The sequence below is a fragment of the Nothoprocta perdicaria genome, unplaced genomic scaffold (genome assembly GCF_003342845.1).
Source record: "Nothoprocta perdicaria isolate Ctin4 unplaced genomic scaffold, notPer1 scaffold_116, whole genome shotgun sequence".
In the NCBI taxonomy this organism is placed as follows: domain Eukaryota; kingdom Metazoa; phylum Chordata; class Aves; order Tinamiformes; family Tinamidae; genus Nothoprocta; species Nothoprocta perdicaria.
Window position 1 is genome coordinate 2,489,279 of NW_020454272.1, and position 15,056 is coordinate 2,504,334.

The following is a 15,056-nucleotide window of genomic DNA, read 5'->3' on the forward strand; positions in this document are numbered from 1 at the left end:
TTTCCAGTGGAGAACATTTGCAGGAAAGTACTTTATTTTTTTTCTTCCGTCTTCAGCAGATGGTACTGGACATAAAAAAAAAAAAAAATGAGCGAATATCAGTCAGTATCAGATGAGCATGCATTCATCATTTAGAGCACTGATCAAAATTAAATGATCTGAATTTAATTATAAGGGGCAAAGTTGCAAAACCAAAGTGGGTTTAAGTAGAGTGGGTAAAAAAAGTGAAAAAGAAATGAGATGCTTTTGAACTGAAAAATCCTTGGCCCGGTTCTGTCCTGCCCAGAGAAATCCAGCCCTTCGTTGTTCTGCTGCCTGCTGTTTCTAGACGCCTATAGTGACTGAGGGATGACTGCAGCACCTTCATCAAAGACAGCGTGAGGAACTGGAGCTGGACCCCCAGGTGGGCTCTGCTCATTCCTACAGAGACACGCGGAGACCCTTTCCCAAGGCACCTGTAGTGCCTGTAGTTCAAAATAGCTAAGTGCTCTCCATTTGCATGGATTTGAGGTGGGAGATTTCCTTTGTCTCTTGATGTCAGACAATCTCTCCTTCCTGCCTTATTGTGCTGTTGCAAAGTCAAGTTAATGTTGGGGAGACATCTGTGAATCACTCTGGTCTATGAGGTCCTCAGTGTTCACATTGTCTCACTGAGACATGCAGATATTTAAAAACAACCTTTAAAAAAWCTTCTTATAAGCAGAGAAAAACACCTGCCTACCTGCTATATTTCCAGTAAGATACCAAGTGTCTTCTTCATGGAAGTATGTGTCTGTACAAAAACACCCTGAGATCTTGCTGTCCTTCACATAATCCTACAAGATTCTTTGATGTTTTTTAAGTATATTTTTATACATGATGGAGCTGAAGTGGGTGATACAGAATGCAGGAGGTCATTCTGCGGCAGTCCATAAACTTGATCAAGGGCACCAGCACCTCTGGCTCTTTCACTCTCAGTTAGAAACCCAGGGATATACAGCAAAAGGTATGCAGGAAAAAGCCAGAGGTCCATCAGCACCCCAGAGAGGTGGCCAGAGGCAACATCTCTACCACCACCACAGAGCCTCGTAAGGACGGTCAGGCCTAGCAAAGCAGCAAGAAGCCCGGCTAAACTGAAAAGAACTAAAGGTGAAGCACATATCATGTCACCTAAGACAAGAATCTCAGCAGTCCTTTTAGAGTCATTTGCCTTATTCCAAAAAAAAAAAAAAAAAAAGAAAAAAAGAAAAGAAAAAGAAACAGCTGCCTCATATACACAGAGAAGAGGTGTCACATCAGTCCAGCAATACTAGAGAAGGAAAATGAAAAACAGTAATACCAATTATCATATAAATCTGTAGGCATCAGCACTGTTTCAGGGACTATGCAGCAGCTACCTAAACCCATTGGCAGCCCCTCTCTCCCATAATGATTTGCTTATTTCTTTGTATGGCTATTTCTGCCCAGCGAAGCTGTAGGAACTCATGTGACACCGTTACCCTGCTACTGTGATACTAAGAAAGAGGAAAGGGGAATGTGTCAGGGCAAATCCCTTCTGTTGCTCAAGAAGGATTGTAGAACTGCTGCTGGGAACACAGGGGATTTTCTGAGATTTGAAAATCTGGGGTTGCCCATAGGAAAATTCACATATCCAGGGCAAAGGGACCCCTGAGTGTGGCAGGGTCCAACTACTGCACCAGAAGATGATATCCCTCAGGAAAAAAAATGTACAGTGGCCAGACTAAATTTTTGAGTGCCAACTAGTGCTAGTAGTTCACTGCAGAGCAGGATAAAAAAAAAAGAAAAAAAAATCTGGACTCTACCAGTCAACCTCATTTTGTATTACTGTTCTCAACCTGTAGTAAACCATTAAAAAATTTCCAGATTATTAATTAGGAATGACCACACTATGTTAAGAATAAGATCTTTTAATTAATGAGAAAAGTGGAGAAAAGGAGAAGTCAGGGTGATTCTAAAATAGAAAGAAAAATGTAACTTAAGCATGGTACTAGAGTATACCCCCCCCCCCAAAAAAAAAAAAAAACACATAGAGTATTGCCAGTACTCTGGGCTATACACTTTCTCCTTCAACATGTTTCRAGAAGCAAGATATTTTAGCTACCATTAAAACAATAGAATCTCCTTATACAAATAGCTCTCAAATCCTTGGAAAAAAAAGAAGTATGCCTGGTCAGAAGGACATAAGTCTTTTATGGACATTTTTTGAGACTTTGAAAATAGCATTTTAGAGTTTCGTTTCCTACACATCCTGAAAAGACTTCATTTCATTTGGCCTTGGCACGCGCCTGCTTTCTGCAGATATGCTGTTATCACTGTCACTGTCGTTGCCGCCGCCGCCTGCAGTCGAGCCAGGACCCGCGGCGCCGCTCACTATAGGCCGAGAGGAAGGGCTTGTCCGGACAGCCAATGGGAAAGCGGATCGGGTGGCGACCAGTGCGCAGCGCCGAGAGGGYCTTTGTGACGCCCCTCCCGCTGCGGGCCAATGGCAGCCCGCAGACCGAATGCTGTTCATTTGCATAGGGCGCCTATAAAGGGAGGAGGGCGGCGGCGATTGTGTCGCATTGCTCTGCTGTTCGCTGCGCGGTGCTGGGAGGTGCGAGAGGTTGGTGGCCATGCCTGAGCCGGCTAAGTCAGCGCCCGCGCCCAAGAAGGGCTCCAAGAAGGCGGTGACCAAGACGCAGAAGAAAGGCGACAAGAAGCGCAAGAAGAGCCGCAAGGAGAGCTACTCRATCTACGTGTACAAGGTGCTGAAGCAGGTGCACCCCGACACGGGCATCTCGTCCAAGGCCATGGGCATCATGAACTCGTTCGTGAACGACATCTTCGAGCGCATCGCCGGCGAGGCGTCGCGCCTGGCGCACTACAACAAGCGCTCCACCATCACGTCGCGGGAGATCCAGACGGCCGTGCGGCTGCTGCTGCCCGGCGAGCTGGCCAAGCACGCCGTGTCGGAGGGCACCAAGGCCGTCACCAAGTACACGAGCTCCAAGTAGAGCGTCCCGCAGCRTCTCTTTTAACCCAAAGGCTCTTTTAAGAGCCACCCACTTTTTCACTGAAAGGGCTGTAAGATCTCTCTGAGAAAAAAAGAAAAAAATACATTTGTAAGGAAAGCTTTCATATTGTCTTTTTTTCAGTTTATTTGCCTAGATAGATGTGAATTATTAGGAAATATTTAATTTTTATGAGATAATATGTAGCTTTATCTTTTTACCATACCAATAATGTACAAATAAAGTTTTTAAAATCTTTAAGTAGATGTTTACATTATATGTATTTCTACATACATTATATGTATTTGTACGAAGTATATACTGTAACATCTACCACTTAAAGATTCTCTATAGCTACCTTTTTTAATAATTTTTTTCTGTAGCAAATGTAAATCAAAGGACTATACATGCTCTGTATTGTAAAACATTCTAAACTCTAGCATGTAACTTTCCTCTGTTCACTAGGATAAGAAGAAAAAAATATTCAATTTTCAGCAAGAATACAACACATTGCTCAATATTTTACAAGCATCTAGTGACCCAATCTTGTTCAATTTATTCGTCAGTGACCTAGATAAAGGGACACTCATAACAAGTTAGCACTCTTAGCAAGTGTATTGATGATAAATAGCTGGGAGGACTGGTTGTTGTATCAGAGGGTAGTGCTGCAATTTAGAGGCACCTCAACAGGCTGGGAAATAGACAAAGAGGAGCCTTATCAGGTTAGCTTAAGATATATCAGGCTAGCGGATTATCTCCTAGACAGTAGTCCTGGGGGGGAAGCAGGCAGAGGAGTGTGGTGGGCATCAAGTTAACCATGAATCAGGAATATGCTCCTGTGGCCAAGAAGGCTGATAGCCTCCTGAGCTGCATCAGGAAGAGCGCTGCCAGCAGGCTGAAGGAATTTGGGGGAAATGTCTTCTYGTCGGTCCTGTTGAAACTGCACCTGGAGTGCCCAGTCCAGTCCTGAGCTTCCCACTAAAACAGATATGGAGCTATTTTAACGAGTCTAGTGAAGCGTTTTAGCAGTGCTACATGTCATCCTTCTGTGCTGAGGGGATGGAGCTCTTGGATGCTTTGGGTATGATGTAGAACGGGCAGGCTCGGACATGGCAATTACAACCGCTCGCATTCAGGCACCTCCCGCTAGAGCCGGGAATGATCTTGCTTTTATGCAGTGCGGAACAGCGGGAATCATAGAACCATAGAATGCTTAAGGTTGGAAGGGACCTCAGAGGTCATCCAGTCCAACCCCCCTGCTCACGCAGCGTCACCTAGAGCACGTGGCACAGGGCTGCATCCAAGCGGGTTTTAAAGATCTCCCAATAAGGAGACTCCACAGMCTCCCTGGGCAGCCTGTTCCAGGGCTCTGTCACCCTCACTGTCAAAAAGTTTTTTCTCAAATTCCTGTGGAACTTTTGGTGCCTCAGCTTGTGGCCGTTTCCTCTAGTCCTGTGGCTGGCCACCACTGAAAAGAGGCCGCCTCCTCCTCCTCACTGCCTCCCTTGAGGTATTTATACACGTTGATCAGGTGCCCCCTCAGCCTTCTTTTCTCCAGGCTGAACAGGCCCAGCTCCCTCAGCCTTTGCTCATAGGTTCAGTCACCCCACTCGCTAGCGGCTGGCACGGAGTCCGGTTGATTATGATTATGGTGGAGCCTGGGATTCGTATATTCCCCTTTTGGTTGCACAGGAGCCCCTTGCCCGAGGCTCCCSCGGCGGGCGGGCACTCGCTCCCGCTGCGCTCGGGCAGGGCCCTCGCTCCGCGGCCCGTCCAGCCCCGCCCGGTGCCGCGGGAGGACGGCAGAAGAGCCCGAGAGGAGCCGGTCGCCCCATTCGCCGGTCGCCCCGTTCTCCCGGCCCTTCCCCGCGGCTGYCGCAGTGAAGCCGCCGGCCGCAAGGCCGCGCGGGGAGGCTGCTGCGCTTCCCCCGGCTGGAGAAGGGCCCTCGGATGGCTCCTCCTTAGGGGGCAATGGGAGTGTAGAGGGAACAGCGGCGGRGACAGGCTCTGCGTCTTCCCCTCCTTCCAGGGGATTTGTTACAAATGTACTACGAAACCGTGTCCTCTGTGTTGAAGGACCAGATTCTTTTTCTACTGATCTTTCCCAGGTTACTGACAGAGCCAGTATTAGGAGGAATCAAATGCAGCAGTAATGTTGAGTGTCTTTTCATCTTTGCCAGATCTTGACAAGGACTCCAGGCAAATACAAGGTGCCCAATAGTTTCCTCATTCCCCGTCCGATAGGGAACTCTCTGCCCAGAAGAGCCAAAGGGAACTCCAGCTGCACCACCACTCGCACCGGGATCATCCTGTGGTGCCCACCCACTCCAGCCTTGCTCTGACGCAGGTGGCTCAATGACGAGCGGTAAACGGGAGTCACAACAGTGCTCCACAGAGGCTTAGCAAAGTGCTGCGAAGCCAGAGAAAGATGGGGGGGAGAGGGGACCGGAGGGGTGTGAAGGTTGTGGAGGAGGCTGAGGGAGGGAGGAGGGCTTGTCATTCCACCCGTGCTTCTCTCCCTTGGGTGTCCACGGGCCTTTCCGTGCGATGAGAGGATGAGGGAGTATTGCTAACGCAGAGCCTCAGGGTCACTCCTTGCCCTACCGCAGCGCTCTTTCGCGAATTGGACATCGGGTAACTCTCTATTTTCTGCACTGTGCCCAGTATGGGGCTGCTAGGTACTTTCTGCCTCCTACGCTGCCCGGAGTCACTCTTCGCCTTTCTCGTTACAGTGCAGTGCTCGAGGTCGTGGAAAACGGAGCTCAGGAGCACTGTCGCTTGCTACCCTGCTTTTCAGGAGAGTGAAGTCCATTTCCCAGCTTTGTAGAGGCAAATGAATGAGAGGCTGCAGAGAGAAGTTACACATGGGGTTTAGGGTCCTCTCTGGAAAGCGATTTGCTTAATCCTCTAGGGGTTTTTTTCCTTCATTTTTTTTCCCTTTTCTTTTTGTGTGTGAGAACTGCATTTGATCAAAATTCATTTTCCACTGTTACCAATTCCCCTGGTCTTTAGCTGATCTGTGATACAGGGATAACAAAATACAGCGACAGATAATGCAAGGATATGGGTTAGGTAATTCTCATCATTGTCCTGCTGCTTCTCGGAAGGGACACAGATGCCGGTTATTTGGGCTTCCCTGTACACTCACTCATGCACATTGTCCCCTGCCACAATAAAGTGGTGCTCAGAGAGATCCGTCTCTGTGTCACAAAACAGTCCGATCGCCCTCCTGGGATGTTGCCCTGGAGGAAAGCGGGGGGGCGATCTTTGGAGGATAAAGAGTGAAAACGAATAAACACGAGAATGTTGCCACAGCTGGACCACAGGCTTGACGCCTGGGCCACTGAAGTGACCCTCGTGATGAAAACTGCTGAACAGAGAGCCTGCAGCATCAAAACATTACAATTACATTAAAATTTTACATTAAATGTATAATTATTTAAAACAAGTTCCATTTTTGAGAGTCGAGACTGTGCCCTGAATATCAGCTCCGTGGCTGAAACATCGAGTGATCCCCGGTGACAGGGAAGGGCTGGAGAAGAGGCTGCTGCTCCCGGCAGTGCAGTGGATCCGCTCTCAGGCACCGCCAACGGCGGTGGTCGGAGTCTCAAGGTAGGCCGAGGAAAATCAGACCGGACTGTCACCTGCTGGAATTTAATCCCGTTGCCTTCCCGGGCAGAGATGGTGCCTCCTGACCCCCCTCAGTCGCAGCTTTGCGGCTGTCACGCAGTGTACCACACAGACAGACGAACGCCCACTCACACACTCAAAGTGGAAGGGTGGGTTTCATCTTGTCCTTTCCATTTGTTTCCCGCTTTACTGACAAGATTTTGCCCGTATTTATTCATTTTCCCTTTCCTTTGACTTTTCTCCTTCTTTGTGACACAAATCTATGTCACACATACACACTCATGTACCTGCTCATGAATGTATATTCGCCACGCGTGGATACTGCCAAGACCCTTTCCTTGCACACGATATGGAACAAGTTGCCAAGAGAGTTTGTGGAGTTTCCTTCTCTGGAGATCTTGAAAACCCACTCGGATGCAATCCTGTGCAACACGCTCTAGGTGATCCTGTGTATGCAGGGGAGTTGGACTAGATGGTCTCTAAAAGTCCCTTCCATCCTTAAGGATTTAAGTATTCTATGATCTCCAGGAAAGTCGTGGAGTGGATCTCTCAYTTCCACGGTCCCAGGTTTGTCCCTTAAAGACCAAGGTCCATCAGGAAGTCCTGACAGACAGGAGCTGCGCGCCCGGAGCAGCTCGCGAGGAGGGTCGCAGCCTCTCGGCCTCGCTGCACCCTGAGTGACCGGCGGTTTCCCGAGTGCAGGGGCACGGAGCCGCCCTGCGGCGTCGTCCACTGTTTTTATTGAGCCGCTGTCCTGACGAGGAGCTGCGGGGAGAGTACTTGTCCCACAACATCTTCTAACTGCGGGTGCCGTTGGGGAATCCCCGCCTGAACCCCCCAGCTTCATCCTGTGTTGACGCCCCGCGCTCGCTCCCCGGCCCCCGGGGCGCCTCCTGCGTCGGAGTCGCGGCCTCCACCGGCCCCGGGGTGCGGACACCTCGGGGTTTCTCTAAACACCCGTCTAAACTCTCACACAGTCCCACAGCCCCTCCCAGACATGAGACGCTTTACAGAGTCCTCCTCAAACACGCTATAGTTTAGTATCTCCCTTGAGAGGCCTTACTAATCTCCTTGCGCCTCCTTATACACCATGAAGTTGTGGTTCGGCCTCTCCGAGCCTGGGCTTGGTTGCTTCATTCAACGGCCCATCACTTAGTGACCTAGGAGACATGATCTTTCTTATTGTCTGCGATATCTCCTGCTCCTTATCGGTTGTATGTCTGGATGGTTAATTGATTCCTTTCCTTTTTCCCCTTCTTTGCTCTTAGTTAATTCGAACAGACGGGTAACCGTGTATCCTCACAAAAGAGATGTGCTTATTTCCCACACACGTGTATAATTCCTGACCTTTTTTTATATGATCCAGGACACTCTGCTGCAGGATGTGCGCAGGGTTTGCGCCCAAAGCTTTTCGGGGAAGTGCTGCCTTCCCTCGAGCTTTAGCCTTGCTCATGCTCCGTCGTCTCCCTGCTCCTCTCCCCGGTAGGAGAGAAGGACCCACCGATCCAGGCGCACCCAAGTCCCTCGCCTTCACAGCAGCACATACTAACGGGGTATGGAAGCCACCCTTGGCCTAAGAGGTACATTTTCCATGTCATGAATGAGGCCCTTGCAGATCGGTAGAGGTAACAATGACGCCATGGAACTGCTGGCGTTAGGCATTAGCTGAGGAAAAAAAGTCTCTCTTGGTATGAAAGTGCCCACTTTCTTTAGAGTGCAGGGAGATACAGCAAATGAATGTTGTACCAAGCAGCTTTATGGTGTTGCGGGCATCTGAGCCRTTAGAAACGCGCATCAGTCCTCCAGGGTATATATATATATACACTATATATATAAAATATATATTATATATATATACAGATATATATACACATACATAGATGTGCATGTACATATATACACGTATATACACACACACACATATTTGTCGTTGTCATTTTGTCCTTTGTTGTAGATATTTCATTGGGAGGAAGAAAAATAAATAGATTAAAAAACAAATATAATAAATTAAAACCGATTTTAGATTCTGCAGACACGTAAGATACCTCTGTGGCGTTTATCTCTTGCCAATGGCTCCTCCATATTGTACCTCGTCCGGTAACGAGGAAGCAATAGGTCGTGAAAAGAGATCGTGAGAAATGGTTTAAAATAGCACCAGAAGATTTTATTTTAAAATGTCCAGTCAATATAAATCACTTTTCCTTTGGGACATGTTTGGCAAGCTTAATCTAGTAGACAGAAACATAAGAAACTGGAACTGTATCGTCTGAAAAGGTTTGCTTCGTGATTTTCTAGATACATTCTCCTACATTTGGATGGAGAGCTGAAAATGAGCAAACTGACCTCCTGCCTGCCTCGGGGGGTGAATTGACTAATCTAAGGTCAAAGAAAGTGAGTAAGCACTCGAGACGAAGAATTTGCACATCTCAGAGCGGGGATTTTAGCACCTCTTTGTTCTCATGAAGTGCTCGCTCATACAGGAACATTCCACAGGGGCACCGGGACAGTCCGGACCGCTCCTAACTCCTGGTGTTTTCAGGTCTTAACACAGAATCGAATTCCCTCGCCTAGGCCGACACACAGATACTGGGAAGCTGCTTCAGGAGATGCAAGCCCCAACACTGGCCTTGCAATATAGAGCAAGAAATGCTGCTTTTGCCGAATTAGCTGCGTACGGGCAAGATTCATGCAAGCTCCGCCTGTGCATCCAGTCACTGCTCCCACCGAACAACCACTCTGCCTTGGGTTAGACCCTTCCTTCTTGCTTCTTCTTTGCCACACTTGAAAATACTTGTCGAAAGGTGTCTCAAGATCTTGTCCTCTTCACTTATATTCCTTAGCTTCAGAATTACATTTACGTTACATTCTTACTACTTTTGTTTGCCGGTTTGTTTACTTATTTGCTAGCTATAAATGCTTTGCTTGATTGGTATTTTTGAGGGAAAAACAGAAGGCAAAAGTCATCCTATCTTTCAAGGAATATGTCACGTTTCAGGATTTTATGATAAGGCTTGAAAACCTTGTAAAATCACATTAGGGCAACTAAAGGATACATTGAAAAAAWATATATATATATATACATTTCTTCCTTCCTGTCCTTCACCTGACAATATTTGCAAGATCTCTTTGCATTTCCTCCCTTTCCTAAGCCTAAATCAAACTTCAATTACAAAAGATAAAACTTAAAAACATATATATCCTTCATATATGCTCTAAATATTTGAGCAAAAGAAAACAGCTCCAATTCAGAGGTAAAATCATATACAAACAACTAACTCCAATCAGCAGTGAGGCCAATGAGGGCAACAGTCTTGAAATATAGTCTCAGTACAAATTCTGGCTTAAAATCTGTGTAATTGTCTTCTGTTCTTATTGCTGTGCTCTTGCATGTGATGCCATTCGGCTGTTCAGGTTTTCTCTAGACAAAAGCCCCTCTCAAATGCCCCTCTGCTCTATGCCTTGGCAATAAAATACATCGTGTGTGTCCTTGCTGTAGTAAACCTTCCAAAATGACTGTTTCATTTTTTTTCCCCCTGCCAAAATTCCATAAGATATTCTGTGACAATTATATTATTGAAAGTTAAGGTGCAAGAAACTAGACTACTGTTTTTTTCAACAACCTGAAATAATCGCTGGAGTCTCCTATTCTGTTCCACATTGTACTGTGTGTTTGTGGACGTATACTGAAACCATCTCAGGACACTCCTTTTGCACATACTCAGTTTATGATAAAATCAAAAAAAGTGAGGTTTTTTTTGGAAAAAAAAAATCGGAAAAGAAAAAAAAATACATTTGTCTCCCTCACCATTAGAAATTATTCTCATCTGCCAGTAACAGCTCGAAATATGAGCTGACATATATAAAAATAAAAGCAAGATAGGCACATACAGGCAAATGGCTATATGTATATGTGACACAAGCTTTATATCTGTATGCAAGGCTCAAATTTCCTAAAAGTGAAGGGAAATTCACGAGAATGAGCAAAGCTCTGTCTCAGCGATCAGTAGAGCCCACAAGAAGAGTTTTCTGAAGGTTTCTCAGGCCTCACTTCCTGGTTTATGCAGTTTCCTCAACTGTCTTCACAGAGAAAATTAATCTGCTGTGAGGAAAAAAAAGCAGAATAAGGTCTGAGGGAAAGGAACAGAATCTTTAGTACTCTTAGAGGGATCTACTTCTCCTTCGAGGCCCCTGTGCAACATATACAGCAACAGCTGAATCCTGCCTTCTCTCTTTGCACACATCTTGGTAATATCTCTGCCCTTTTCTGCAGTAGCAATCAAGAAACTGGAAGGTGAAGATGGATTTACATTGTATTTCCACTTGAGTCTGTCCAGTAACGCCTTCCAGATACATTCTTAACCTGTCGTTCTACTGCTCACATATAGCTGTAAATTTACAGTCGATTGTATGTTGGCACTAGTCCTCCTGCTCCTTGTTTTCATGTTTCCATGAGGATAAATATAAATATAAATATAAATATAAATATAAATATAAATATAAATATAAATATAAATATAAATATAAATATAAATATAAATATAAATATAAATATTTTATGCATGGTGTTATATATAATACATATATATTTGTTGAAAAGTGGAAAATTCACTGCATTGCCGTACATTGTGAACGTTGCATTTCATATTTTAAGAGAAACGTAAAGCAGAAAGCCCTCATAACATCTGCTATATCAAAAAGAACACGAGATATAAAAAGCCAGCCAACAGAAACACACATTGTCACTCGGTGTCCTCAGGTAGACATTATTAAGAACCAGCCAATCATAATACTATTTCTGACTGTAGAGCCCTCGATGTCCTCTTGCAGACTAGGAGGGTGATGTAGAAGAAAATAAATAAAATAATAATAATAATAATAATAATAATAATAATAATAATAATAAATTGAAAAAGCAGGGACACGTTTATACTAAATCCAAAACCGAAACGGCATGATTTCCTTTACAAAGCATAGAAAACAGTACGAGATGCTGATAGTATGAGATCCTGCTTCCCTGCATTCACTCGAGGGATATTAACTAACTCTTGTCTCAATATTTCTTCAACTGTGGCCTTGTCTGAGCACAACCAAAGAGAGACTGCGACACATTCTTACTCTGGCTTAATTTACAAAAAAAAAAGCCGTGCAATCTTACACAATATTTATTCCGTGGTAGATATGCACATCACGAATTGAGATTTTCACTCAACTGTTAATTTGCAATGACAACACATCCTCAGGCACAATAAAATTGAAGCACATACAAAAAATATTTTCACTATAAACATAAGAATTATTGTACTTACTTAAAAGATGTATCTTAGAAAAAAGATTATTATATGACTCTTCAAAATAAGAAAATAAATAGAGAACACAAACCAAATCTTCTGAGTGTTATGTAATGATGTTGAACACACCAGCTAATTTAAGAATGTTAATTTTCACTTGTATCATCCTGGAGATTTATTTTTCTACTACTTTTTATATGTTCCATGTAAAGCTAAACAGGGTACTACGGCTAAAGGATTCATTATTTTTAAGAATTGAAGTCCTGGTATGAAAAGCAGTTTATAAGCCACATACAGCGTCGTTAGTGTCCACCTGTGTTACTTGCTCCTTTTCGAATCCAATTTACCTTAACCAAAAGGCTTTGTATGAGCTCCATTCTGCACTACCTCGATCAAAAACCCTCTCAGGAACATGTAACAGTTGCCACCTTACCACTGCTCTCAACAGTATAGCTTTAATTTAAAAGGAAAAATAAAAAATCTATTCGTCCCAAGTCTCTCCAACACAAAAACTCATAGATTACAGGTTTGTCTAAAGCTCATTTCGACTCCTAGAGAGAGGAAACGCCTCAGGACGAAAGTACCTGTCCTCGGCAACAACTCTGAGAGAAATGGGGTATCTCGGGTGCAGGTTTTGCTCCAAAAAATCACTTTTTCCGAAAGGAAGAAACACAAGCCGCGCGGCTCAGAGCGCCGGGCGCCGGCGGCGGGCAGGGCTCGCGCGGCAGCCAATCAGCGCGCGCCTCGCCTCTATAAATAGGGGCCGCCGCCGCCTCGGCCGCTGCTGCTGCCGCGCTCGGTACCGCGAGTGGAGCGATGTCCGAGACCGCGCCCGCTCCTGCCGCCGAGGCGGCTCCCGCCGCTGCCGCCGCCCCGGCCCCCGCCAAGGCGGCCGCCAAGAAGCCCAAGAAGGCGGCGGGCGGCTCCAAAGCCCGCAAGCCCTCGGGCCCCAGCGTCACCGAGCTCATCACCAAGGCCGTGTCCGCCTCCAAGGAGCGCAAGGGGCTCTCGCTGGCCGCCCTCAAGAAGGCGCTGGCGGCCGGCGGCTACGAYGTGGAGAAGAACAACAGCCGCATCAAGCTGGGGCTCAAGAGCCTCGTGAACAAGGGCACCCTGGTGCAGACCAAGGGCATCGGCGCCTCCGGCTCCTTCAAGCTGAGCAAGAAGCCGGGCGAGACGAAAGAGAAAGCGCCGAAGAAGCGCGCGGCGGCGGCGGCGGCCAAGCCCAAGAAGGCGGCGGCCAAGAAGCCCGCGAGCGCCGCCAAGAAGCCCAAGAAGGCGGCGGCGGTGAAGAAGAGCCCCAAGAAAGCGAAGAAGCCGGCGGCCGCCACGGCCAAGAAGGCGGCCAAGAGCCCCAAGAAGGCGGCCAAGGCTGCGAAGCCCAAGAAGGCAGCGAAGAGCCCGGCCAAGGCGAAAGCGGTGAAGCCCAAGGCTGCCAAGCCCAAGGCGACCAAACCTAAAGCGGCCAAGGCGAAGAAGGCGGCGCCCAAGAAGAAGTAACTGCCCCCGTTTCCCCTCCCGCCGGCCGTGGACGAAAGCCCTTGGTCCGCTCTCCAAAACAACGGCTCTTTTAAGAGCCACCCAAGCTTTCCTAAAAGGAGCTGGAATTATTTAGACCACTTTAATTGTTATTTTTTTTCTTTTCATTTTTCTTTTTCAGAGACAGAAGTTCTCTGCGGAAAAACTTCGGGTTATTTTGTGAAGGTACATGTCTACCGCTGTCTTTAGTTTCACTAAACTCATCCTTACATTTTTTAAAAAATTCATATTTCACCGATCAGCTCATGTTCATTTATCCTCAACCCTCTACCCCCGCCTGCCGGTCAAGACTTAGTGGAATATATAGCAGACTAGGATCTACTTTACAGGGCTAAGTGTTCGTTCACCATTTAAAATAATCGAATATGAGAACTATAGCACACAAGTGAAATACTGTGAGAACTCACCCTCTTAAAACCAACTGACTGCTAAGAAGTGTTTTAGTCTTATTAGACCTCTTTGGTGCTGATTAATTTAAAAGTAAACTTCAATATCGTAAGCATTCACAAAAACACCATTACAAGAAAAGTAATTTAGCTCTTTCATGACGTAGTGGGTGGCTCTGAAAAGAGCCTTTGGGTTTCTGTAGGGAGCGCTTCCCGGGTGTTCCTTGGCRGTGCTCACTTGGCCTTGGCTTTGTGGCTGTCGGTCTTCTTGGGCAGCAGCACGGCCTGGATGTTGGGCAGCACGCCGCCCTGCGCGATCGTCACCTTGCCCAGCAGCTTGTTGAGCTCCTCGTCGTTGCGGATGGCCAGCTGCAGGTGGCGCGGGATGATGCGCGTCTTCTTGTTGTCGCGCGCCGCGTTGCCCGCCAGCTCCAGGATCTCGGCCGTCAGGTACTCCAGCACGGCCGCCAGGTAGACGGGCGCGCCGGCGCCCACGCGCTCCGCGTAGTTGCCCTTGCGCAGCAGCCGGTGCACGCGGCCCACGGGGAACTGCAGCCCGGCCCGCGACGAGCGCGACTTGGCTTTGGCGCGCGCCTTCCCGCCCTGCTTCCCGCGGCCAGACATGTCTGCTTCCTGCGGTCTCAAATCTAGCGCTGTTAGAGCGATAGCGCTCTTAAACCGAGGCTACCCCTATATATGCGGGAAGGGCGGACAAGTTTAGACTTCTCTGATAGGCTGAGAAGTTGGCCTTGTCCGGGCAGCCAATAGCAAGGCGGATCGAGCGATAGCCAATAACATAGCTAAGTGTGCAGTAATGACACGCCCTACAACTTCTGGCCACTAGCAAGGCGCGACCTAAGCGCAACTATTTTGCATACCCAGGGTTTATAAAGGCCACTATCGACTACTGCTGTTATCTCTCTAGTTGGTGTTTCACCAGCGGGGTTCCAGTTGTGATTCTTGTTTAGTAAAATGCCTGAGCCAGCGAAATCAGCRCCCGCGCCCAAGAAGGGCTCCAAGAAAGCAGTGACCAAGACGCAGAAGAAGGGCGACAAGAAAAGACGCAAGAGCCGCAAGGAGAGCTACTCGATCTACGTGTACAAGGTGCTGAAGCAGGTGCACCCCGACACGGGCATCTCGTCCAAGGCCATGGGCATCATGAACTCGTTCGTGAACGACATCTTCGAGCGCATCGCCGGCGAGGCGTCGCGCCTGGCGCACTA

At 47.2% G+C, this 15,056-nt stretch overlaps 4 protein-coding genes across 4 annotated transcripts in view; 3 read left to right on the forward strand and 1 right to left on the reverse strand.

Moving 5' to 3' along the window:
* The first annotated feature begins 2,611 nt into the window (after positions 1 to 2,611).
* On the forward strand, positions 2,612 to 3,067 carry LOC112959482 (histone H2B 1/2/3/4/6). The gene has a single exon (XM_026053505.1). The coding sequence runs from the start codon at positions 2,613 to 2,615 to the stop codon at positions 2,991 to 2,993; it is 381 nt and encodes a 126-aa protein (XP_025909290.1). The 5' UTR covers position 2,612; the 3' UTR covers positions 2,994 to 3,067.
* Positions 3,068 to 12,724: 9,657 nt separating this feature from the next.
* LOC112959483 (histone H1.11L) lies at positions 12,725 to 13,408 on the forward strand. The gene has a single exon (XM_026053506.1). The coding sequence runs from the start codon at positions 12,725 to 12,727 to the stop codon at positions 13,406 to 13,408; it is 684 nt and encodes a 227-aa protein (XP_025909291.1).
* Positions 13,409 to 13,929: 521 nt separating this feature from the next.
* LOC112959485 (histone H2A-IV) lies at positions 13,930 to 14,546 on the reverse strand. Its single transcript, XM_026053507.1, has one exon. It carries the CDS (start codon positions 14,455 to 14,457, stop codon positions 14,068 to 14,070), a length of 390 nt encoding a protein of 129 aa, XP_025909292.1. The 5' UTR covers positions 14,458 to 14,546; the 3' UTR covers positions 13,930 to 14,067.
* A 240-nt stretch (positions 14,547 to 14,786) lies between these two features.
* Positions 14,787 to 15,056, forward strand: part of LOC112959464 (histone H2B 5-like) — a 3,330-nt gene continuing 3,060 nt past the window's right edge. Inside the window, exon 1 of the mRNA XM_026053486.1 lies at positions 14,787 to 15,050. Coding sequence (XP_025909271.1) covers positions 14,806 to 15,050 — 245 coding nt within the window. The 5' untranslated portion in view covers positions 14,787 to 14,805. The remainder of the gene's footprint in view (positions 15,051 to 15,056) is intronic.

Coding starts and splice junctions, on each gene's coding strand:
- LOC112959485 (XM_026053507.1), bottom strand. CDS start 14,457: ATGTCTGGCCGCGGGAAGCAGGGCGGGAAGGCGCGCGCCAAAGCCAAG.